The sequence below is a fragment of the Perissodus microlepis genome, chromosome 16, assembly GCF_051167445.1.
Source record: "Perissodus microlepis isolate ML-2025 ecotype Zambia chromosome 16, ASM5116744v1, whole genome shotgun sequence".
Lineage (NCBI taxonomy): Eukaryota > Metazoa > Chordata > Actinopteri > Cichliformes > Cichlidae > Perissodus > Perissodus microlepis.
In genome coordinates, this window is record NC_140476.1 from 30,892,680 (window position 1) to 30,919,860 (window position 27,181).

The 27,181-nt window shown below is 41.0% G+C and overlaps 1 protein-coding gene across 1 annotated transcript; it reads left to right on the forward strand.

Annotated features, from left to right (window-relative positions):
- The first annotated feature begins 6,861 nt into the window (after positions 1-6,861).
- olig1 (oligodendrocyte transcription factor 1) lies at positions 6,862-8,529 on the forward strand. The gene has a single exon (XM_084909079.1). The coding sequence runs from the start codon at positions 7,208-7,210 to the stop codon at positions 7,991-7,993; it is 786 nt and encodes a 261-aa protein (XP_084765205.1). The 5' UTR covers positions 6,862-7,207; the 3' UTR covers positions 7,994-8,529.
- The last annotated feature ends 18,652 nt before the right edge of the window (positions 8,530-27,181 follow it).

Here is a 27,181-nt window from a genome sequence, read left to right on the forward strand (position 1 = left end):
GGTCATGGTACTGAATCAGCTCCTGAGAAAACTAACTTGCTGGAGCACCTTTACTCCCGTTTGTAATTAACTGGCAGTGAAGAGCTAAGAAAAGCTAATAGTGTTTTCCCGTATCAAGAATCCCACTTTTTTGTTGAATGCTAACATCATTACGTGTTGAGCTTTATCCTCCAGAATAAAAACAACTAGCTTCAAAGCTGCCTTTCTATGGTTTGATGACTTGGCCAATCAGCTTCAGTGCAGTCCTGCCACCATAAGATGTTTTAATAACTACAACCCCTATTTGTCAAGTTGCTGAAGCCTGCTATCATGTTGCGCTGCAACATATGTCAGCTCTCCAAGTTGTTGCTTCCCTGGGGTCGGCGGTTTCATAAATCAAATTAGCAGCACATACAGAATGGCTGTCACCTGATTTGCTAAAAAAAACCCTGAAGGCGAACACTGTAAGTTTTTGCATTAATTTGACCATTTATTTAATCAAATGGTTAAAAAAAGGATGTGTATCAGTCACTACTTACTCTCATTATCCCAGTAGTTAATTGTCCTCAGTGGGAGGCCAGACCTAAGTTTGGGAAACATCTGTGACAAACCTGCTGCGGTTTGAAGAGAGTGGAGGCTGAATAGGAAAGGAAAGTGGCTGCTTCAGTCTGATCTCTGCCGTCCTAGTGGGGACTTTAATGCGCTGAGAGTCTGTGAGGAGCAGGAGCACTGTAGGAGGTGAATGAGCTGAGGAGGAGGTTGTAAGGCATAGGAGAGAGGGGGGAGGGGGAAGGTAACTCCGTGTGTGTGTGTGTGTGTGTGTGTGTGTGTGTGTGTGTGTGTGTGTGTGTGTTTGGATACAGGGTGTAGGCTAACAGATGTGTCCATCAAAGAATCATCTTACATCCACTACATCCATCTGCCACCCCGACATGACAAGATTTGGAAAAATTTAAAATCAGTTGTGTTAAGTTTCTTGTGATCAGCTGGTGATCACAGAACTTTCACAATCCTGAATTTGAAACAAGTTTCCCATGATCCAAAGTTTCCCATGATTCAAAGTTTCCCATGATCCAAAGTTTCCCATGATCCAAAGTTTCCCATGATTCAAAGTGTATCAAACCTCCATTTTTTTACTCTTAGGTAAGAGTGTGGCAAAGACGGGTGATCAAAGTGCTGCACACCTTCTTCCCCCACTAGTGTCATTCAGTACTTCCTGGTGAGTTCCTGTGGTGTTAACTGGTCATCTGGAAGATGTGTTCCTTGCACCGTGTCCTGCTCCTGCCTTGTGGTGTCCCAGCTGGCCGACCATAACACATTACCAAAAGGGAGGCATCAAGGGACAACGACAATGTGAAAACAGATGAATATAAAGACTCCTGTTTCTTTTTTTGTTCTGTGCTTCCAATGATTGTTACAAAACTGCTCAGTAATGCACGTCAAAGCTACAAATCTACACAGCTAGAAAGAAAACATGACTCAATGAAGGATGTTCACAACAGCCAGTTTGGTGATACACCGTGCATTACATTACTCTTACTGCAGTTACACTTCAGTTAGTTGTGAATAGCATCTGTCTTTGTTTTTGCATTCATAGTTTTGCTTGTAATTGTAGTAAAGTTACTTTTTTTGTTTTTACTGACAGAACATCATCATCATCTAACATCCAAAAGTAAAAACATGTGGTCCATTTTAAATTAAACTACATTCAACCACTAAAATACAAAAGAAAAAAGCTTGTTAGAGTTACGAGAGAAGTTTTTCATTCCTGTCCCACATCACAAATATGCCGTTCCAGCTGCTAGTCTTTAGTCTGTTGTCTCTTTTCTTTTGAGAGTAGGACACATGTCATCGTCTAATTTCTGGGACATGCATCCTCATCCATCATACTGCTATGGCCTTTCACTTTAACAGTGACTTTGGTCGCACTGCACCGCCCTCCATACAGATGGGGATAACCTCTGAAAACCCTACTTTGGCCTTGCACCACTAATATAACCTAAGAAGAACTATCTCAACCAGCTCCCACACAACATTTAGACATAACGTTGTGCTCCTGCCCTCAGTCACTTGGGCCGAAGAAGAAAAAGCTGTGTGTTTGACTCTGGACAGGGATTCCTTAGTATGAGTGAATCCATCATTGTCACGCTTAAATAGGATGGGGGGTTTTAAGGTTACTTTGTGTTGGTGGGTGGGGTGGGTTAACTAACACTGTCCTATTAGCAGACACTCTACAAATCCCCCTTGGCATTGTTTCAGAGAGAAACATCTGCTATAAGAATAGACAATCACTATGTAAGGTTACATTTGGGGTCATTGTAAATGACCACAATGAAAGGGTTAAGTACTTTTATTTGACAGCTGAAACAAAACAAGTGTAACCTTTGGGAAAACAACATCAACAACAACAGAGTTATTCTAAAAGTCATTTTGATTAACAGCAAAGACCAGGATAATGCAGAAATGGAGCGATACCGTTCAAAAACCCCAAAATGTGAAACAGTTAAAGGTGTCAATGAAGCATTTAGCAGCATGAAATATGAATGTGGTAAATGTCCATCTGTATTTAAACAGCCGTGACCAACTGAGCGTGTGCAGCTATTGAAAGTGAAGCGTTTAGGCTCTCTTTCACAAAGGGCCCAAGGGCTAAAACCTTCCACCCCTTCCACCATCATTATCCCTGCCACACTATGATCAGCACCAAATGCCGACTATCCCAGGCCAGCGCTCACAAAGCATGCTGGGAAGGACAAAAGCAGACCTTCAGCCGATTGGTTCCACCTTATTAACAGCTTGTAATCTTCTCATGTCTTTGGCTAGGCCTCACAGAGCAGGAGTTAGGGCGAATAGATGAGTGTGTCCTCCGTCTCTGCTTTGATGCAGAGCAGCCTTCTCCCTCTGAGAACTCCTGCTCTGTTATATTTCCATTGTGGCTGCTGCACCTGTTTGTCCGCGGGGACACATGGAGAAAATCAGTCACTGGCAACTGTTAATTTCTCATTAGGCTCTTTTTTTTCGCACATTGTAAACAGAAGACAGTTTGGGTTTGAAATGCTTGCAGCAGGTGCACCTCATCTAATGGTTTAACTGGCCGCAGTTTCAAAAATGCCATAAAACAGATTTTTATTTTTCTTGTAAACCAAAAACATGCAAATATGGCAGGATGAAGGCAACATTTGATGATAATTTTTAATGCTGTGTATTCGAGGACGTACCAGGTGACCAACTATATTAGAAGTTAGCATGTGGCTCGGTTAGCTTAGTGCACATTAATAAAATAACGATCAAAATGTTTTAATATACTGATAATGAAGTCAACTCCAGTCTTTTTTATGTTGGTTAATGCATATGGTGCTTTAACTCCCCGGTCATGGCAAAAATACTAATAATAAAGTGATAATTCACCAGCACCAAGGGGTATTGAGACAAAATGATCGTGGAACATTGTATCATAATTACATTTAACCTCTGGTAAGATAGCTAGCTTGGTAGAAGGATAGATTTAGAAACAATGTCAAGTTACAAGTGACAGAACCTGGATAGCCTGAAAAAACCTCCTTCAGAAACTAAAAACACAATAAGTCCTTAAAAAAAAGAAGAAAAGAAGACCAGTCCTGGCGTGATGCAACAAATACTTCAACTCAGTGCTCAGTTGCTGCTGATCAACACTGTAGCAACAAGCCACCTCAGTTTGGTAATCTTTCCCTTTACGTTAATAGCGGTGGTTTAGTTTAAGTGAATTTATTAAATTTGGTCTTGATTCCTAACACAAGAGCTGTTTGCTGTAAACATTGTGAGTTTAATAAAATTCTAAAACCTGTAAGTAATTGCTTATGACTATTAAAAAGAAACAAATACACAAAAACAGTAGTGGAGATTCGTGGCAATCAAAACTTAAGACAAAACCTTGTGTTTGTTACAGTCATTTTGTAAACTTGTTTCTTCTCCGTAATCACACATAAGCGACTTTAGATAACGTTGCCCCCCCCCCAAACAACTGAGTTCATAACCTTTTTTTAGCGGTATCACATTGGGTGTATTTTTCATCCTGTATAAGGGGATAAATTAACCCAGGAGTTTGGCTGAGGTGTCTTCCTGTCTGTCAGCCGCAGGAAATGGCTCCACACAGACGAGGCATTTAGCTCCCAGGTGCAGACTCCACATTGGACAGCCTTACCCAGATGGATAGTACTCCTTCTACCATAAAGACACTAGTCTTCCCCCTGCCCTGAAGCCACCAGTGCTCCTGCCCTGGTCCAGCCTCATCAAAAGGGAGGCGGATATGCTGTGCTACAGCCCCAAATCAAGCTCACTTTTCTTTCCCTTGTAAGTAGTGGAGAAAAAGTGGGGGAAGTGCACACTATTCTGGTAGACACCAGCTTCTTTCTTTCTCCTCTTTTCTGACTTCTGTATGCGTGGCTCCTTGCAGGTGTCCCTTTTTTTTCTCCGCTCTTGACACAGAAACGATCCCAAAATTCAGTCAAAACCATCACGGCTCATTTTCTTTCATTACTCAGTTTATTACCTCTCATTGTTACACGGGCACTAGAAATCAAATTGAACTCAGAGGAACGCTCACACACACACACACACACACACGCACACACACACACACACACACACACACACACACACACACACACACACACACACACACACACACACACACACACACACACAGATGCACACACATTCATTCTGGCTGCCTGCACTCTGTTCTCCTGCAGGTGCGAGGGCCATCCGCCTGGCCCTTTTCATGAAGCCCTCTCTTTCCTGTCCGTCTGCAGCCGTCTATTCAGCTTCAATCACAACACCAGCCGGACGCCACCGGACCACTGGTGAGGAAGGGAAGCGCCTCCACACACATCTTTTACTTCTTGAGCGACAAGAGAGGAGAGGCCGGGAAAAAAGAAAGGCTCTTCCTCCTTTGCATCTCCTTCTGCTTTCATCATAAACAACTTGCTTTCTGTTTGTAACGGTGCTGTCCTCCTCCCCCCCCCTTTCACCCCACACCCCACCTCAGATGCGGCTTTACAAGGAGCAGTAGGGGGGGAGTGCAAAAAGAGGACGGCCAGGCTGACTGTGCAACAAAGTGATGCAGAGGTCTTTTTGTGGCTCATGAATGGTACATTTGAGGTTTCCAGCCTTGCTCGGTGCCCCAAGCCAGCTTCACCTGTGGTTGGAGTCAATTGGCCTGTTGTGTGCCTGCCTGGAACCATGCCCAGTTCTCTGCCAGCCAATTTGGTTAGTGTAGCCACTCCGAACGGAACAACAATAACCTCCACCTCAAAACCATCAATTAACTTCCCTCACACAATAATGTATCCATTCACTGTTTGCCAAAACTGTTTTCTGACACGATTAATGCCCGGGCTAATAGTGCTAATACCTGCTCTCTGTCACTTAACACAGTACTGATGATGTTAATGGCCTCCAAGTTGTTTAATGGCTCTAGAGGTACATTCCATTAAGCTCATAATGATGTGTCTTTTTGTTTGTGCTCTCAATTAAGTTTCACATAAAGAAAAAGTATAACCAACATTATTTGTGCAATCAGGTAGCACAAGTCTCAGGCATGGCTAATACTGCATTCACCATTCTAGTATTTAACACCCTGGGTTCTTGGTCACTGGTTGCATTTTCTTGGAGCCTTTATTAGGTTTTGCCATCTTCTGTTAACCACACATGTCTGTGTAAATCTGTTTATTTAACTTCTTATTTTATTTTACTGAAGTTTCAAATGCTGACCACAGAGGTGACGAATAACAGTACCAAATAAAGGTCAAATTTCTGACAATATTCTTTTAATTCACTAGCTTGCATGCAATGAACCTGTCTGCAGTACTGAGCTTCTTAAAGGTCTCAGAGTCCTGATTGCCTTTATTCACTATTGTCTAACACACACTGGAGAAAGGACCATTCATTTGTGTTCTTGTAAAAGTGCTTCTTTGTTTTGACTCACACATGTACATGTGCATAGCCACACCGGCCACACACGTTAAACACATTAAACCTTGAATCAGATGGCTTACAGCAGCACCAGGTGCCACTCCTGTCAGCTAAGAGCAGGAAGCTGACAGTACAATTCTTAGTGGTTCACCAAAATTGGGCCAAGGAAAACTGAAAAATGTTGCTCAGGGTCTGATGAGACTCGAATTCTACTGTGACATTCAGGTGACATGGTCAGAATTTGACATAAACTACATGAAATCATCGCTCTAACTTGGAAGGTATCAGCAGTTCAGCTTGCTAGTGGTGGTGCAGTAGCATGTGGGATATTTGACCATCATTTAAATACCACAGCATACCTGTGTTTGACACAATAATGGACCATGTCACAAAACTAGTTACCGTCACCAGATGTAAGTCCAACAGAGCACCTTTGGGATGTGCTGGAACGGCAGATTCTTTGCAGCAACTGTGTGATGCTGTCACGTCAACATGGGCAAAAATGTCTGAGGAATGTTTCTAGCACCTTGCTGAATCAGTGCCACAGAGAAATAAGCCATTTCTGAAGGCAAAAGGGGGTCTAAGCCATTACAGCTAGACATCCCTAAAAAGTGCACAGACAACTTTGTTAAGTGAGGACAGCAGCTCAAAGGTTATATGAAAACAGTAAATGTCAGACCAAGACAGGTTTAGTTTAGTGTTAGCTGTCCTCATGTTTAACCTCTAATATCCTGTCTTACACTGATCCAAATTTTCAGTGAGCTTGTCATGGTGTTCTTTGGATGACAACTTTGACAGTCAACCTCATTTGACTGTCAAAATTCACAAAGTTGGATGTGCATATGTACATTTGTAAAGAGCACATGGCATGTCGGGGAGGAGGAGAGCTGAGGTGGGGGCACGCGAGGGGATCATTTAGCTCACTTCTCCACTGTGTGAGCCGTCATTCTTGCCTCGCGCAGCTGTGGAAATGAGATAAAACCGGGCTGCCACTTTAGAAAGCTCTCATTTGCTCACTACTCCGGAGCCAGAAACCTCAGAAGTCAAAAGTCACTGTGCTGGATGGCAGCTTGCAGTCTTCTGCAAACAAAGGGGAGCGCAACAGGTGGAGGGAATGACAATTAGATTTTACAGCTTGTGGATTTTTCTTTTTCTTTTAAAGTTTGAGTAAAGTGGGTTTTTTTTTTAGCTTTGACTATTAAATTCTTCTTTGGCTTTTCTCTCAAACTTTATCTTTGGCTGAAAGTCTTCACCGGACTGCAGCTCTTCTTAGGAGACTATGAATGTGCTGCCAAACCCAGTAATCAGAGCCCGAGAGCAGTCGCTACCTCTCTGCGGCTCTGGGTCTGCCCAGGACTTATCCCACTGCCCTCCAGGTTTCAACCTGAGCTCTCACCTAAACCCTGCACCGATGCTTGGCCTCCCAAATGGCCAGAGATCAAGCAAACCTCAGCGGGAGCTGAGCCCTGAGGAGCAGCAGGAACTTCGAAGAAAGATCAACAGCAGGGAGAGGAAGCGGATGCAGGACTTAAACATTGCTATGGATGCTCTGAGGGAGGTCATGGTGCCTTATGCCTCCTCGCCTTCCTCTGCTTCCTCTCAGTCCCACCAACATGGAGCAACTCCGGGCCGCAGACTCTCCAAGATCTCTACCCTGGTTCTAGCCAGGAACTATATCCTCCTGCTGGGTTCATCTTTGCAGGAGATGCGGCGGTTGCTGGGGGAGGTAAGTGTAGGTATGGGGGTGACCACAGGACCAGTCCCCCGGCTGCTGCTTGCAGGAGGGTGGCCCCTCATCTCCAGTCCCGGTCAACTCCTCCTCACCCAGGAATCCCTCCTCTCCTCAGCAGCCTCCTCCTCCTCTTCATCATCATCATCTCCCTCCAGTTCTTCATCATCTGCAGGAGCCAAATGTCCGTTGCTTTCTCCAGGTCCCATGGAGGCCCCACTGGCCCCCATGCAGTGGAGCTCTGCAGGTGCTCCAGCAGGGTCGCTGTGTCCCTGTGGAGTCTGCAGACTGCCCAGATTCAATCACTCCACTCTAGCTCCCAGATTCCCAAAGTGACATGGAAAGTTGAAGAAGATCGCTGAAGAATGGACTTGAATGCAGCATTTTTTATATGAATTGTTATTTTTCTAACATTTTTAACATGTTTATGATATGTTACTACACTACTCACGCTTATCATTTGATTCTTTTAAAAAGCATGATGGAAGTATTTTTCTTTTATTCTTTTTTTTTTCTCACTCTCACAATGTTCTGCATATTAGCTATAAACTGTAATGACTGTGTGCATGATACATGTAGCTAGCTACAGTGTTGTGCTGCAGCAGAGGTTGAATAACATTGTTGGCATAAGACTATGAAATCTCGGCTTATTAGTTTGCTTTCAGTTTTACTTAAAGCTTGAAAAAAAACTTGTTTATGTCATGATTTTGTTTATCTTTCTGTTTCAAATTCAATGGGCTCCACACCAATCACTTTGTGAGTCTTGATGTAGCAGATTTGCTGGATTTCTCAGTTTTGAACCCTAAGTTTTGATAACTGGAATGTTTACCACAATAAATAAACAACAATAAACTCTTGATGTTTGAAACCAAGTCTTTAGTAACTTTATAATACTTTAAACTTTAAGAAATGTCTGTATTCCAGTTTGAAGGTTCATATTAGCTGATTGTTGCGTTAGAGGCAGAAGGAAGAGGAAAGGAAGTGTCCAGTTGTGTCAGAAAGAAGGAAGTAGCAAATAGTACAGACCTTACTAGCTAGTATGCATATTAAAAAATAAGTGGATTTTTTTATCCCACAATGCATTGCTCATTGCCCAAAAAAGTCAAAAGAAAAAAATAAACCACTGTTAAACTGAGTACAGATGCACAAGACTGCAAGAAAGCTAAGCACCAATCAAAGTTTATTATGCCGTGTTTTTCACACATGTGCTTCAGTCATCAACTTTTCTAGACATTACCTGTGGAAGTTGGAAATATCACAGGCTGTTGGATCAGGTGTGAAACAGCCTACAACCTGCCAGCTCCAAGTACAAAGTACAAAGTAATGTCTGATGGCACCCATGTCTGGAGTTCATGTTTGAAAAGTGATTGAGTTCCAATAAATATAGAAGCAAACATGAGCAGATTCCTTGCAAACTAATAGCAGAAAGATTCTACTGTGACTACTGCAAACATTTGCATATATTTTTTTAAACATATGGTGGGAAATTCTGTCACTGTTGAGAGTGAGAAGTGATCCTCCTTTCAGGGTTTCTTCTACCATGCATTTATAATATAAAAACACTTGTTTTTGTCACGCCGGGGTGCGCCAATGTTTTTTTTTGAACAGGACTCAGATGCAGATGCGGAGAGTGGAGTTGCGTTGAACCAAAAACAAGCTTTATTCAGCTGATGACAGGTGTAAGACATGAAAACAACAAAACAAACGGAGGAAAAACTATGAAAACTATGAACCACCATGTAACACTACAAGACACTACAGAAATCTATGACAGGTTTGACCACAACCTGACAATGACACACGGAAAACAGAGGGCTTAACCCTTTAAGACCTACCATAGAACCAAGGCCGCCAGAGCTTACTTTATATTTTTATATGCTGTAGTGCCATTTTTGGGAGCATTTCAAGTTGCTATACATCAGTACAACTGTTATAGTCCATATTTTAATAATATGTATGCATTAAGTCCATAGTAACTACATAAATTGCAAAAAAAAGTGCAATAAAATTGTTTTTTTTTTTTTTTTACATATATTTCTACTTGGAGAAATTTAAGAGGCTGATCTCTCAAAACTTTAAAAACAAAAACGTTGCAAATTTTTATATACTGCAGAAAAAAACGAAAAACAATCCTATGATGCAAATTTGCAAAGAAAACAGCATGTGCATCAAAATAAACTATTTTAAGCAGTGCAATATGAGTTCTAAGCATCCCAGAAACTATTCAGAAAAGCATAAAGTCAAACATGACTTATAAAAACACTAGTATAGGCTTTTAAGGCCTACAAGTAAAAAAAACTACATTTTCTGCGAAAATGACGTCACTTCCTGTTTCGGGCAGGTGATGGCGGACATGCGATCGTTCGCGCTGATGTCTGTTTCAATGTGGGAAGTGTTACGAACAGCTGATCAGATCGGCAAAGCGTGTTTCTGGAATATTATGTTTTTGTTCCTGCAAGCGCTTTTTATGCAATATTTGCAAAGCTATATGTGGAAGGAAACCGTGACCTAGCACAAGCTGATGGCATAAGATGTAAGTACAACTCCTCCGGTTTCATTTGCAAAAAAAATTATTGCGCTAGCTTATGCGGTTCCGGTTCTACAGGGATTTAAAAATAGTTAAAACGGAGCTCTGACCGGCTTTAAAGGGTTAAATACACACATGAGGTAATCAAGGGAAGTCGAGACACATGGGGGAAACAGCTGATACACATGAACCTAATGACGCAACAGGGAAGTGAAACTAACACGCCAGACTCTTTCAAAATAAAACAAGAAACCTGGGCATGACAATACAAACGTGACAATATACAGCCCTAAAATAAACTCCTGAAAACGATGTTAATAATGTCAAACTAAACTCAACTAACCCACAACCACACATAAGAAACTCAAAAACCCCAGAATAACCTCAGAAACGCTGGGTCAGAGACCCAGCCTGTGACAGTTTTCCTCCACAGTGACTTGTATCAGACTCATAATGTCCAATTAATGTGCAAATTTAAAGAATAATACAGTCCACATTAAGATTTTTTTACAGCACTTGGAGGCAAAACCTTAACAGAGGAATCAGCCTCTAATCATTATGCATGTAGTGCCTATTAAGTGCCTAAACTGAACATCGCCTTTGCAAACCTAGATTCAATTTAATAAACATTAAAGTGTTACCTTCAAAAGCAATCAGACTCTGTTTATCATAGTGTCCAAGAATGATTTAGAACGAAAAATCACAGTTCTTAATATGACATACTGGTTTTAAGGTGGACACTTTAATGATCAAACCTGAGGCAAAGGCTCAGTCATGTTGACCACAATTTTCCAAAGTACCTAGAAGAAGGCTGTCACTTCATGCATCTGGACAAAATGTAAACTAGTAATAGAGTGGCTTTAGAACATTAGAAGACGGGTGTTAGCATCTAAACTGACCAATGGCTAATATTGACTTTTCTTTACCGCTTACTTGTCTCTGAATTTCCCAGATGTACACCCCCATTTGCTTTAAAAGGCTTGAACTGATTGAACCCTTTGCGAGTGTTTCAATCCTACATTACCTGCCATTCTCTCACAATTCAGAAATGATTCACTCACTAAAAATAAATAGAAGCAACGTTCTCCATATGCCAACTTCTTTCCATCTTCTCCACTGTAAGCTCTGATATCCTTCAGAGACTGACTATCTGTTGAGCTGAAAATCATCCTCTACCCTTCACCCCACCTCAAAAACTGTGAAACAGTCCTCATCCCCTTTCCCCCTCAATTCATTGCTCCAACAAGCAAAAGATCAAAACCCTCCCGTGTAATTACTGCTCCACAAGAAAAGAAGGCCCTTTGATTATTAGCCCCCTCTCGCTCCTCCGTCCTCAAATTCTTGATGTTTCCCTGTGTTAAGGAGCCGGGACGGGGTGATTCGCTGCTACTCATTACACTCACTCCACAATATGTTCAAACGCCCAGAAAATGTGTCACTCTGAATGGGGTTCACTCCTGCAAACTCGCCACCCCTCTGGAAGAAAGCAGGCAGCCTCATTCTGAGAAAGAATAAGAGGCGCTGATAGGGAGGATATTCTCAGCCCCAACCTGGCCCTTAGCACGGCCTGCATGAATAATAATAATGAAAATAATCATAATCATAATGCTGATAAAATACTCAAAATAATTGCCACCCCAGAATAAGAGGATTACGGATGGCAGATATGTGAATAGTGCCGAGTGAAAAGAAGGGAATCTGTTAGCATCGGGGAGGACAAAAGAGGAGCTACATGCTATTAAGTGAGATTAAGCTAAATAAGGCTTGATTTTCTTACAAGAAAAAAATGGAGAAGGAGAAGAGGGTGAGAGTGAAGGAGGAGAGGAAGGGGAGTGGAGAGAGAGCCTGATTCACAGATCAAAGTGAGACGGCAGAACTTCACGTCTTTCATTTACATATAGCTGCTTTATGTCTCCGGAGGGATTAGCTACCTTTGCTCTCTATTCTGCTACCTTTGCCCACCATCCATTTCCTCCTGCTCTCAGGATAGACCGGCCCTTCTTCTCTCCCCCATTGCACTCTTCTTCTTCTTCGTCTTTTTTTTTTTTTTTTTAAGTCAGGCTCCTTAATTTCTCCCCCTTTTATTCTCTGCTCTTTCTCTCCATTTCTCCAAGAGGCTCTCACTTTCTTGTGTTTGGTGGTTTCATTGTTGCAGCCACGCAGGGGTCTGGTCAGTCTTTGTGTTAGCACTTTAACTCATCTCCATTTCATCACTGTTGTTCAATAGGGTGAAAAGAGCGCGTAAGACAATGCGCTCACAGGCACGCACACTTTTTCTTAATTTAAAATTAAAAAAACTATTAAAATTGGTTGTGACTGTCAGTATAAGAACATTGTTACAACAGTAAACGTGAGTCACACATAAATATGCTAAAACACGATGCAAAGCACACATTTTCACACATCTACACTCTGCCAGTGGTTAGACTATGTTTACCTGTTACCATGGAAATTGTACTTGCTAACAGCTCCTACATCTTGAGAGTTTACCCACGTGTGGAGCTCGATACAACACTAGATTAGACTTGGAAAGCATATATAGAGTTGTATTGCCTAATTATATTGAGCCAGTTTACTACCTGGATTATTCTCAAAGGCAGCTTCAGATTGGTCAGATTTAGGCAATAAAAGAACGGTAGATGCACAACATCTTTCTTCCCATGTTTTTTCCACTGTTGACTTTTTCTGTATAAACCCAAGAACGCAACTGTAATTTTAATAAGGCCCAAACTAAAGGCATCTATAAAGAATGTTTCTCTCAGAGGGGAAAGTAATTTTAGAGAAAGTGAGAGCAGTATGAATGTTTTCTATGACTTGCCAAATATAGATTGCTATTATCTAGCTTTAAAAACGTTTGGCTTTTAAATACGTAACCCCTTTTTCCTTAAATACACTTCAGAAGGAGCTGAAATTGTCAGGACAGGTTACAATAGGACAGTTTAAATCCATTTTTAAAGGAGCGAGAAAATAGTTCTCTTGGTCAACGCGACCGCCTTTGATGTTGCACTCGTAACCATCTTTCATTGCGTATAATTTGGATGGATTTGTGCTCACTTGCTTGTATCTCACATGTATTTTCCCGTTACTTGTTATGTGTTATATTTGTTGTCATTTCCTTGAGCAGGGCTCACTTGAAAAAGAGATTTTCATCCTCAATGAGACTTCTACCTTGATGAAGAAAGAAATCAAATGTATTTGCAGTCATGTGCACGTTGTAGGAGACGAGCCTGCTGTGGTAACAAAAAACTGTAACCTCAAGTCTTAGCTTATCCTTGACCAACTGCTTCTGTTTCTTTAATAAACCAGCATCTATCAAAATGACCCAGCGTCACTGAATGTGGGCATAATAGGACACTTTGCTCTGATGTAGAAAAGTAATCGACTCCACCTGTTTCTGTGCCGTCATTTGCCTATGTCACCTCCTATGTTTTTCTTTTTTTCCAAGACCTTTTTGTGCTATTTTTATTTAGATCGAGCAAATCAAAAATCACGCAGTTCTCACATAAATACATCATAAAAAGAAACATTTCAGTCAGGAGTCACTTAACCACCACCTGTGCAGGTTTCTGCTAATGCTTCATTTCAGAATCCTTTAGTAAAGTTGCTGTTTTTAGTGTTGCAAGCCCCCCGTAGTGCAAACACAAATTTTAAAGGCCTGCTGGATTTCAGCTACACAAAATGCTGTTTCTGAACCCACCCAGCCACTTTGTTCCCCAACATGTGTCTCTAATGTGTGCAGTATACATGATGTCCCACTGTCCCCTCTCCTGCAGCCTCTTATCTCAGAGTGTGATTTGCCTCCGGCCTTTGTTGCACTGTTTCATAGCACTTAACCAGTCAACGTGGGGAGTCCTTGGCTTAGGAAATCCCTAGCCATAAATTTCATTTTCACAATGAGAGGAGCACAGGGGCTGGTCAGGACCCCCATTTACTTTCTAACCCAGCTTTTATTCATTCCCTGCCTAAATAACATCAGGCCCTCCTGTCCTGTCCTGTCCCACCCCGAAATTCCCGATCCCCTCTGTCACCCTGTCGTTCTCAGACCGAGCCGATACAACGGGGTTACTGCGGAGTTTGCCGGCCTGCTCTTTAAGCATCGTGTTCTCTCCCACCCTTTCCAGCCCTCTGTCCTATTCACACCGCAGCCCTCATTACAACAAACGCCCCAAGAAAACAGACTGAGATGATGTAAGGCCAAAGAAAACGTATTGATGAAATCTGAAATTATTAAGGCCAAAGCAAAAACTCGAACAGATGATTTCACTGAAATCAAAGTTCAGCTGGTCATCATGAAAAAAAAGAAATGAATAAACAATTTGCTATTAAACTGATTTTTTAATTTGCTATTAAACTGATTTTTTTCTGAATTTGCATGCAGCTAAAATATTACATTAAAATAAGAAAATACAATGTGACCCAGAGGAAAAGTGTTTATGTTGTTTAGAACCTATAACCTGTACGCTGTATAGAGCTGGAGCTGAAAAGAGGAATCCCTCATTTTGGTGTCTTTAGAACAGGCCACTTGTCGTCATCCCAGTACATTTTACATTTGACTTCACCCAAACTCATGAAGATATAAACGTTTGAGCTATTATGCGTTTGTTTCTGACTCAAACAAATACAGATGTATGTTTAGCTCTTTATCCCTTTAAAGCCTACAAAGAGCAACGCTTGAAGCATTTTTATACACTGAGTGGTTTCTGTCATATTTCAGGCTTCAGAACAAAGTGACTGGATGTGCATCAGAAGTTAGTGAGGGCGGTCTCTGCCTATGCAGCTACCCTTGGGAAAACTATTCTAATGGTCCCCAAAACACGTCTTTATTGAGGCGTCAAAACTCATCAGAACGAGTACGAGGAGGTTGTCAAATGCCATCTTTATAGGTGAAAGAGTTGAAAAGTTCATTTTAAGAAGTTGGAGGCTCCCTTATGTCACTATAGGCACTCCGTTTTTTCTCAGATGTTCCCATTATTATTACTAAATAAAAGTGCAGTTTTTGCATGGTGTGAATTTAGCTTCAAATAAAACATTTGCTCTGTGAATTATGTTTCTGATCTCTTTACTCAGACGATCTGAGCCCCTTCCCAGTGAGGGATGGTAGGAAGGTTACATGGCTACTGATTGTTGAGTTCTAAACTTTTTTCTTTCTCTCTGCAACCAAATATCAAGTGAAAAGCATAAAAGAAGGAGATACGAGTAAATAAAGTTTGGCATGTAGCGTTAGCTCTTAAACAGGACTTTCTCAAGGCAGTCCGCAGACAGTCTGTGTTTTTAAAGGATGGCTCAGCTTTTGTGTGCTTCCTCAGATTTATTCTGATGGACAAGTACTTTGCAATGTTTAGGATAATGTCAAGAAAGAGGTACAGAATTGTGAAATAGAAAAAAAACATCCAGTTTTAAGCTGTAGCTCGCTAAATTTGAGAACTGTGACAGGTCCTTGGCACTTTGAAATATAATTACCTCCCAGAACTTAAAAAAAAATGATGCAACATGTTGCCATAGAATAACCAAGTACAGCTTATTTAAGATGACTAAGACATGCAGCTTATTATTGTGAGTATACTGCCCACGCAGTGCAGTATACTTTACTTCTCAGTCAGCCAGGTGATGCCCTGTGAAATGTGTTTTAAGGGTCAGATGTATTATTCATAAAATGATAAGCTATGTGTTTATTTCATAGATATGTGGCAGATTATATGTTGCCACATGCATCCTCAGTATCAAACTGTTGCATGAATGAATGGATTACTTCTGTGTTGCAGGGTGCTTTTAATAAACAGAGAGAGAAAAAAGAAAGATTAAAGCATCATTGTGCTGCTTTTAAAGTGCATTTTACTTTCTTTTCAAACAGTTGATCTTCATTTTATCCTTTAGAAGAATTGCTTTGATTATTTTCTTAAATAACAAGAAAACAATAGTTATGTAGTTAACAATCTCCACTGTTACTAAACATAAAGAAAGTGGGAGAAACATTTTTAAACATTTCAAAGGCATTTAGTAGATTTACGTGAAGCCACATTATGTATATGGTTTGGAAATAGGCTCGAACATGTGAACTCTGTGGTGCTTTAACAGTGCGTGTGAGCGTCATTGTGGTAATGAACCCCTGGCCCTCGGTTTGCCCTCTGAACCCTCGGTGGCCTCAGAAGCAGGAATTCCAGTTAACACATCACAGATCAGTTTTCTTTTCTTCTTCGTTTTGTGTTTTTGTCGCTTCTCGCCAAACGTTGGCTGGGTGTCGACGTGGCCTGACAGGCACCGGCCCTCTCCCTCCTCTGTTTTCCTGTCCTCTTTCTTTCCTTCCTTTCTCTCGCTCCTCTGTTTGGGCTTCTCTTTCTTGCCTCCTTTTCTCCTTAATTGAGTTGTTTGGCAGGCGGGCTTGTCAGACAGCGCCGTCTATGTGGGGAGTCTGAGGGGCAGGGGGGGCACCCGCCATTGTGCGCCCAGAGACGGGTTAGTTTTTCAGTGTTACTGCTGCATGAGTGAACAAGGCCCAGATTTGGGGGGAATCAAATATCTGAATTATCAAGAATGATCTCCTTGGTTATTTGTTTCCCTCCTGTGATCAGATTATATCAAAGTAACAAAGTAATTTTCTGATTTTTAACTTGTTGGAAATTTTTATTGTAATTTAAAAAAAATAAAAACAGTACAAATATCAATTCATAAAATCAATTTACTGTCTATGTAGGTATGATTAAAAAATTGTATAAATTCGTAAATATTATATACACCACACATTGCCCAAGTGATAGTGGTTGGTGACATTTTGAAATATTAAAAAATATATTTTTGTCAATTTATTTTAGATTATAAATGTAATTTATATCCTTTTTTGGGATTTAGGCTGTTAATAAATGCACTCAGTTTTAAGTGCTTAGCAAACTTATGAATATCTCCTTCATACGAGACGCCAGAGTGGTGTGAAGAAGGCAAACACCGACTGTGTGTGGAGTCATCAATCATGAGGATGGAGGATTCTCCTCTCACTTCTTTACTCTGACGAGTGCGTCGCGCGATCCTGTGACCAGCTTAAGGCGAGCCGAGGAGGATGGAAGAAGGAAAGATGATTTTATTTAAAGTGTTTACAACCAAAGCTTTATGCATAAACGAATCATTTTCATTTCCACTAATGTGTTCAAAGAAGACAATTATTTATGAACTCATTACCACGACTTCAGCTTAGCTTTTTAAACACTGCATGGCTGATCATTTTCATGCTGTAGTGTTTAAGTTCTTTTTCTTCCAAGCATGTGTTTGCTTCACACGGGGGATTTATTTTACTTTTGCATCTTATTTATTTTTATTCATTTAGGCTTTTTCCAACCCCAAAGTCAAATCCAACTCACTCATTTGCCTCTGTGTCCAAAGACCCAAAGTAGTTTCAGAAACTGGCACTTTTACAGATTTTTGTTGGTTTTTCATAATAAACAAGTTTATTATCAGAGCGCTGCATCACTCTCATTAATCTCTTTGTCTGTTAGAAACTTTAAACAAATGTATTGAAAAACCTCAAAGCTTTCATATGTAATGGATTGCTTCTCCTCGTGAGTCCACGAACGCACACTTTTGATTGCGTTGGTATCTTTTAATTGTTGTGTGTATTGTTTGTATTTTGTGGTGGTAGGAGACACACACTCGTCTCTTCCCTCAGGGTCCATGAACCTGTCCATCTGCTCACACACGCACACACGAAAACAGACAAGGGCAAAGGGGAGAGTCTTTGTTTTCATGTGTGTGTGTGCGTAAGCGAATGTGAGTGTGCATGTTATAAATATGAGATTTTTTGAGATGCAGGGGGTGTAGTCAGTTTACATGGTACAAGGTCTGGATCAGAGCCACTAGACTTCAGCTCCCTCCCAAAGGCCACCCCACCTCTCCTTACTTTTAAATTACAACCACACGTATTAAATTACACACACACACTTTTAGGGCTGCTCTGACAGCTACAACCCCCACCAAAACACTCACACAGACACTTGTGCCATCACACAGCCGTTCTCTTTCTGCTGACCAGCAGAAACCCTGGACACCTCAACCCAAGGACAGCATGCGCACGTGTGTGGATGTGTGTGTGTTTGCAAGGGTTGCTAGGGGCCACAGCTCGCTCACTCCTCTCCTCCAGCCTGCTGGAATGCCAAAACCAGCCGGCAGGGTCAACTCAGGAGTCAAAACACTTCAGAGAAATGAGGAGAGGCCAAGCGAGGAGCTGCATTTTTATCACACAGGTACATGATTTTGACCCACTGAACAATAAACCCAAAGGACTTTAGTCTGGAGCCTGGAAAGAGCTCCGCCATAAGTTAAAAGGTGGACAGAGTGTGTTTGCTGTGTTGCTGTAGAGGTCAGTAAGGTGGGAAGAAACTCAAGTGAATGCAGCTTAACACTTAACAAACGTTACAGAATGCATTTTTTATACTATAAATACAATTTTAGGTATTTTATTTAAATTGAGTGTAACCTAGAGTGGTAATGTGACCTCAGGCTGTTCCACATTGCTTAAGCGCTCATTTTAGATCAGTAGAAGACAAAGTTTTATGTTTCACCAAACAAGAAGAAAGCCTGTTTGATTTAACCCCTGCACACTTTGTCAGTCTGAATTAATCCTGTTAAAATAAGAGCAATATAGCATCAGTAACTTCGTTAGAAGCCTCACAGTGGTTTGGAGAGGGCGGGGCTTGTTTCTAAGATTGTGAATCCATGAAAAATGATTTTAGTCAAATCAGCACATATAAGTTCCAAATTTTGAAGTACTTGCATGTTTTAACTGCTTAATTCGAGCTTTCTATGGAGCTCTGAAGCAATGCAGTGTGATTGTGTGTCCTTTTGTGTATATCAGTGCGAGTGTGTGTGTGTGTGTGTGTTGGGCAGTGTACCCACCATCCTGAGTCCTCTGCTGGAAAGGGCACAGTCCATTCCTCCTGTGTGCAGGTGTCATGGCTGGACCTCTTCATTTGCATATATTTGCATGCTGTCAAACGGAGCTGCTGCTGACAGCTTCCAATGCCGACTGTCTTCCTGGACCCTGGCCCAATCCTGTCGGCATGGTTACACGGCACTGCAAAAGGCGGTACGGCAGGCTCGCGGCCAGACAGATCGGCCTCGACGAGAGTGAGCTGTCGCTCAGCGGACGACAACTCCAACGACCTCCAAATGTCAGCGAGTGAAGGCGGGATGGATAAGACGCGTGTAAATGTTGGCATGCAGAAACGCACCTACCACCACAAAAACAAATTCTGATTGTTTTGCACACACAGTCGTCACATGCTGAGGTGGAATGATGCCGAATGAATAAATGTACTAACTGCAGGAGCCAAAATTGAAGTCTGTCTTGTATGAAAAGCCCAATATCACAGACTTACCCCTTGGGATGCATCATACTACAGCCTAAGAAAGAGCCTTTAAGAAGTAATATGAGTGAGAGGAAAAGGTGACATAGCTTAAGTATCTGCCCCTAGTTCTTCATCAAGAAGTATGTTTGAATGCTCTTCTTCCTCAAGAGCAGTTACTATGACATCCCAGTATCCCAGTAACTTGCGGACACTGACAACACTTTTCTTTCTAATGTCACAAATACATCAGTGTGATGACACAGTTTCTTCTTGTGTTCAATAAAACTTCACCAAAAACACTGAAGGTGAGTCCAATGTCTAACGTACCTCTCTGCCTAAATTAGTCTGCCCTTCACCCACCACCCCTCCCTCCATTACCCATAAACACATTTGGCAGTCGTGCCGGGACCTTTCAGAAAAGACTTGTTTAGTCCCAGATTTCTGGACAGTAGGCACCAAGAGACGCAGGGGCCAAAGAGTCAAAACGGGCTCCATCTCTTCAGTCCCTCCCGCCCTCTCATCTCTGCCTCCTCGGCGGGTGTTTGTCATCCCCCGCTGAGCCAAACAGACATGTGTTTACCAGTTTACTGTAGCTGGCCAGGGAGGCTTGTCGGTGCGCAGGCCAGCGCTTTGTCTCTCACACTGTGAAACACAACAGCAGTTAGACTTCTCCCTGACAGCATGCTAATCGTCTGATTTAACTCTCCCATGTTTAATCATGAGGGGAAAGGAAGGGAGTGAGAGATTATGATAATTGGTTCAAAGTTCTTTTGTGTTGGATCCCATCTGCACACTTTTGGAGTGAGGTGTCACTTTCTGCATGTCTGTTTCATTTCCAGCGAGCAAACATATGTGGCTTGATTTTTTAGAGGGTTTTTTTAAGCAACACTTTTTTTTCTCTGAACCTTAAATCACATGTTTGTCAGCATGAGATACATGTATATAATGTAACAAGATTTTTTTCCCATGCTCCTTAGACTACCAAGGCCTGGATGACTGAGAACCTACACAGACACAACTGCAGGTTGGCACTTGTGGTGCAAGAGCAGGTATTTGTATTGGGAATGAAAAGGCTGAATCCTCTTTCTCTGCTCCTCACAAAATCTTCTTAGGACAAATTTAGCCAAAGTGTTTTGTTTCATCATAATGTAGATAATCTTAACACAGGGATGCCAAACTTAGCTTATATTGTGGGTCACACACAGCCCACTTACGTGTACTGGACCAGTGAGACTCTGGTACACATTTAATCTCTGAAATATTTTAATATGAGATGAAGAAGAGCAATCTCAACAGTATGTCTCAGTTTTTATAGACGATAAAGAAAGGACGCTATAGCAAGTGGGAAAAATCTGTCAGCATGCCTCTTTGGGCTTAAATGTGAGACATAAATGTTTAAAATTACAGAAAAGGTTCTGGTAGCTCATCGCTCAGACTGTCAAAACATGAAGTTCATGTTGATTCACAGAAAATGTCCTTTTTTCATGAAATGAACCCATTGAAAAAACATTTATTATACAGATAGTGAAAAACATCAGTCATTTAATTGTTTATCTGTTACTTAAATTAATAGATGTTAATTAGTAGGAACTGTTGTAAGTCTTTTAAAAAATACAGTTAAAAGTACAAAGTTTATGCCCTCCACTTTTCCCAGGTTATTATACTGTTTATGGGTTGTGTATAATTGAAAGTGGATTCAGTTGTCATCAATAGGCAAACATTCCTCACATCCCATCTCACACACACACGCACACACGCACACATACACGCACACACACACGCACACGCACACGCAAAGATTAAAGAGAGAAACAAGCTGCGAGTGAATGATTAAATTCTTCCAAGCGGGTTGAAACAAATGGGACACAGTTGAGGCCGACAGTGCATCAGGATGGGATTCAGAGTGAATTTTGGTCTCAGAACATGTAAGATTTACAGACACTACAGTTTGACGGGCCGCCACAACAATCCATGCACTCTGTGACACAGACAATGGTGGGACTGTTCAGCCACAGACAGAAGTGTCCCAGCCATCTGTCTGCATACCCCCACAGAACAAACATTGTGCTACATGCGTACACACACACTGATGCCATCCCCAAAACAAGCAGACACCTCACTGTCATACATGTGCTAACTTATGTGCAAAACATGCACATCCCCACTAAAGTTAATTTTAAGACCTTATTTTATTGAAGTGAAAAAAATGCCATACTTACACCGTCTTGCCACATCATCAGACACCTATCATACAGTATAATCAGTATGTGTGTGTTACAGTGCAAGTGCATAATAGTGCTAATCACAACCTGTGGACTTGTTAGCATAACTGGCATTTTTAAGTTCCCCGAATCTTTCAACTGCGTTTGAAGTGCTATGGCAGATGGATAGAAAGCAATTTTCATACTTCCATACTTCATATGCTAATTTGGATTGCTTACACATTGTGTTATTTTGCACTTTTTGTAAATATCCAAAGCTTAACAACAATAAATTTGATTAATAATTGATGACTTGATCACATATCATACTGTGTTTTCTTTAACAGAACAAGCATGTTTGTGCACTGGTATATTGTAAAAATACATCAAAACTACTGTCAGAGAGCACCCCCGTGCTCTTCATCTGACGCATACACACACATACACATGGGTACACATTCACGCACAAAGAGCTTTACTTCTAAAGAGACTATATAAGGAATACACACAAAAGGGTGTGTGTTTTTGTACGTGCACATGTGTGTACCAGCAGAATAAGGTCGGGTCACCATACAGTCTTAGTGACAGCTGAGTATTGAAAAGGCTGCTTGCAGAAGAGAGGTGCCTCTGTGTGTGTGTGTGTGTGTGTGTGTGTGTGTGTGTGTGTGTGTGTGTGTGTGTGTGTAGGAGAAGAAGAGAGAGACAAGACACAACAAGAAAGAATAGGAGATAGTCTGTTGCCCTCAGACACATCTTTGCACTCCAAGGCATCACATTGGGTGTGTGCATTTGTGAGGTTCTGCATATTTTAAGCATTTTTTGAGCAAGCTTTAATTCAATTCAATTTTATTTATACAGCCCCAAATCACAACAAAAGTCACCTCAAGGCACGTTATATTGTAAGATAGACCCTACAATAATACATCCAAAGAAAAACTCAACAAAGCAAGCACTTTGGCGACAGTGGGAAGGAAAAACTCCTTTTCAACAGGAAGAAACCTCCGGGAGGGGCGGCCATCTGGGGAGAGAGAAGGAAGACAGGTTAAAGCCAAGCTTTAAAGTCAGCGGTTTTGGATTACTCTCAGTGTCACATCACAATCTTTCTGGGTTTTCAGGGAAATATTTTGAGCTGCTGATTTATCGGTTGACAGTATGACATTTGGGACATTAACAACATAAAGAGAAGTGTTTGAAGTCATCTTATGATTTCTTATTTCAAACACTCAATTTTACAAATGCTTACAGTTAATAAATTATTAACTAAGGTGAAGTTGAAGTACTGCATGGTGGCTAATGTTTTGGCCTTTTTAAGGCAAAAACTAGTAATGAAGTTCAAGACAGACTCAAAAAAGTAACTTTTAATGTGCTCCAGTAATCTCAGTAAAAGTTTGTCCAAGCAGAGTCGCCCCTGATTTAAATTTGGCCTCTGTACCATGGAAGTTCTGACCACTGCTCTAGTGGGTCAGTGAAGCTTACTGAATCTCCTCTACTCTATCACTTTGGCAACACTTCAACTTAAATATAATTTTTGGAAGAAAGACAACAATCGAACAGAACCAAACTGAGCTCTATTGAGTGCTGAGTAGGGCTGGAGACAATAGTGCTGAAGGTCTGCACTCAAGGTCTCAATTTTGGCTCTTCTAATAAAAGCTGCTTGTTCTTTGTTGGAGATCCAGTTCTCTTTGTCTGGTTTTTGTAACAAAGGTTTGGTCAAGTTTCACACAAAGTTTGTCACTTTTTGTTCCACGTGGTTTCTAATACTGCATCATATTACAGTACTGTTTTAAAAAAAATATTTTTCTTATAGTTTAATAGATCTGTATTACGGAGCCCCGCAGGGGACATGGGAGAAAAAAAATTAAGACGGACTTTTGCGAGATCTCGCAAAACTAACTCGGGATCTCGCAAAAGTTTTGCGAGATCTCGCAAAACTAACTCGGGATCTCGAAGCCAGCTCGAAGCCGACCGGGAGGTCGAGGCACGATGTGCTGGGAAAGCGGTGTTCCTCCCGGCTGTAGTAGGTCTCGACCTCCCGTTAGCTTCGAGATGGTGGGTGTCAGATCTCCGAAAACGTCGGAGCACTTTTGCAAATATGTGATGTCTTGTAAACCGAGCAGATATCTGACGTTTACACAACTACATTCACGCCTCAAAATATCTTAAAAGTGTATTTTGTGACCCAGAAAGAGTAACATTACAACTAAGTAGCTGCCGCCATTGTTGGAATTCAACTTTTGCGAGACTTTTGCAAAAGTTTTGCGAGATCCCGAGTTTGTTTTGCGAGATCTCGCAAACGTTTTGCGAGATCCCGAGTTTGTTTTGCGAGATCTCGCAAACGTTTTGCGAGATCCCGAGTTTGTTTTGCGAGATCTCGCAAAAGTCCGTCTTAATTTTTTTTTCTACCATGTCCCCTGCGGGGCTCCGTACTGTATAGTTTAGCAAAACTGATATGAAGAAATGCAGTGTTATAATTGACAGAGTCGTTTGCACTGATTTGCTGTAATGTGATGGTATGGGGCCAAACAACTCAATTTTGGTCTTATCTGTCCAAAGTACATTGTTCCAGAAATCCTTTGGTTTATTCAGATGCAACTTTGCAACCATGTTACCACTTTCTACTGGCAACCCTCCAAACAAGTTCATTTGTTTTCTTCTAATTGTACTGCCATGAACTTTACATTTAACTGATGCCTGTAGAGTGTAAAAGGTAGTTCTTGGGTTATTTGGAGTTTCTCTGAGCATTGCATGATCAGATGCTGGGATGAACTTGCTGGGTTGTCCACTCCTGGGAAGACTGGCAGTGTGTTAACACACCGACATGTTTCAGACAAGCAAAAATGCTGAAACTTGTGACACTTGCTCATGATCAGTTAATCAAATGCAATTGATTAGCAGGACCTGGCTGCTACATTCCCTCTTAAATCTTGTGGAAGCAGAAAGGATGCACTTGAATTTTCACAGGACTTCAAAGAATCCCATAAAAAACAAATTTCATATCACTGCATGCAACCTGCTAGAAAAGTACATTTTACATTACAATATCAATCCAGTGTAAAGTTTATAGGCACTCATGCAGGTTAGTGAGTGTACACCATCACAAAGTCAAGCATTCAGTTTTCCTTTTGTTGAACAAAAAACTTTTATTTTAAACTCATGACCCAGGCTGTCATACATACATGAGAAACAAGCAAGAGTTCACAAATTCTTTTATGTGTCCCACAGACATCTAATAAACTCATATTTACATCTAAGTTCCTTTCCTTTAGAATACACAGGAACTGTCTTTATGCAAGTTTTTAGACAAATAAACACAGCCTACTTTTGTATGTGTGCCTGTGCATTTTTATCCTCACTCATTATATAAATACAAACACAACTCTGGGAGACCAAACACACATCTGCATCCAAACGTACAGAGACGACACTCACGTGAGAGTCTGAATGACACTGCTTCTTTATTTCTATTTGTTTCAGCTTTTCTTTATTTCTTTATTCCTCTCCTCCTTTCTTAGAGCACCAGCAACAGGCTGGCCACTATAACCCATGTACCATTAGCATAACATATACAGAGTCGTCCCTGTTTGCAGTATGTGAGACAGTTGGCGGTAACAGTGTAATTCACAGTGAGTGCTGTCACAGCGAGAGAAGCAGAGACACATTCACTGTCTAACAGATGGCTCATACACGCTGCTGAGTCTGAAGACCTTCTATTCTCACACTCAGATGTTTTAAGGAGCAGCAACTGTTTCAATGCATGTTTGTTTTACATGGGAATGACAGAAAACACATTTTCAACTGGAAAGTAGTACCAGGTTATATATAACTCATCCAGTTTTGTGAAAACATAAACAACTGAACTTCAACAATATTCTAAGAGACTAAAATATTTATTTTTGAACATGGAATTTCTTATTTCTCGCCAAAATGATAAAAAAAAAAAAAAAAAATTAGCTTGCTATGTAATCTTGTGTCACAGTGGCATTGAATCAGGGCAAGCAAGACAATTAGTGCTTGCCCAGTAAAATCTGTCAAAATATATTAATTAAAGCTAAAGGCAAAGTATTTGCATAGTTCTGCATCACAAGTTTTCCTCTGTGCCTGTTTGCACCACCCTTTAAATTAGTGTCAACTTGCAGGTGGAGCTGCAAGTCTTTGCAGAGACTAAAGTCTTTGGATGCAGGCCTGACTATGCTTGCCACCAATTACACTGGGTGTGTCATGAGCATTTACATGTCCCCTTAGCAATGGCTTGAGCTGGGCAAGGTGAAAGGCTAGTGTTTTCTTTTTTTGTTTGTTTTTTGTCTTCTTGTGATTGGTCGTGCACCCACATTACAGTATAAATACATCAATGGTCTTTAACAGGAGAGTGCTGGGAGACTATGATGCTAGACAGGTTCTCTTACTCACCACATTGGCTAACATGTGTGATGATGTGTTGTGTATCATCTCTGTTTGCCTTTTTGTAAAAGTAGTTGCATATCACTTTTATCTATGCATTTTCACTGTCTATCACAAAGGACCCGACAGTCTGTTCTTCTGGTACACGTCAGTGTTGTTACCTGTAATTAAAATATTAACTCTATTTCTATTTCTATAAATATTGTTTATTTACTGTGTTTTGTCTTTAAAGAAAACTTAATGTTGAGTTCACAAGATTTAACCTGGCACTATAATGTAACCAGAAATTAATGACATTTTCATTAATAATGAATTTATAAGCCTCTCTGTGGCATTGTACTATTTTCTTATTCAGATTTTCATCATCCACCACTCACCACCCCCACCTACCATTCAGGAAAGGTACTCAGCTGCTCATCACTGCTTCTGCTCCTTCTACGCCTTAAAGAGCAATACAGCTGACTAGAGTTCAAGGAGTGCTGTGAAGAATGGCACTGAGCTCTGTGTGAGCTCTCACAAAGTGATGCTGGTCAAGGAGAAAAGCTACAAATCTAATCAGTATACTGCATTAGGAGGCTGGATGGGTTGTGGTGGAATAACTTGCAAATTTGCCAGCCAGGAGACTGCAGCTCATGTTTGTTTAGTAGCTTTGTGTTTTGCACTTTGTTTGCTAATCTTTTTTATTTTCAATTTACTTTTGGTATTGCTTGCTGTGCACATTTTGAGACTAAACTTTAATAAATGAACATGGTTGTAGTTTTGGAACTTTATAACATTGCCAAATTACACTTACCCAGTGCATTTAAATGTAATGCCAAGTTCTCATTCAAATAGTGTCCACATGATGAGTTAGGACTCAAAAACACATCTGATTATGGCTGTAACCCAGTGCATCATGGCACCACCTACAGAGGACATCTTCTGCATATCTTTGAGATGCCAGCTGACGAAACTGCAGGGAATGAGAAAAGATAGGTTTTACATAATGTCAAGGAAACAGTCATTTTGGAGGCAACTGGTAATTCACTCAATAACTTTGTTTTGTCACCTGCAATAAACATTTTGG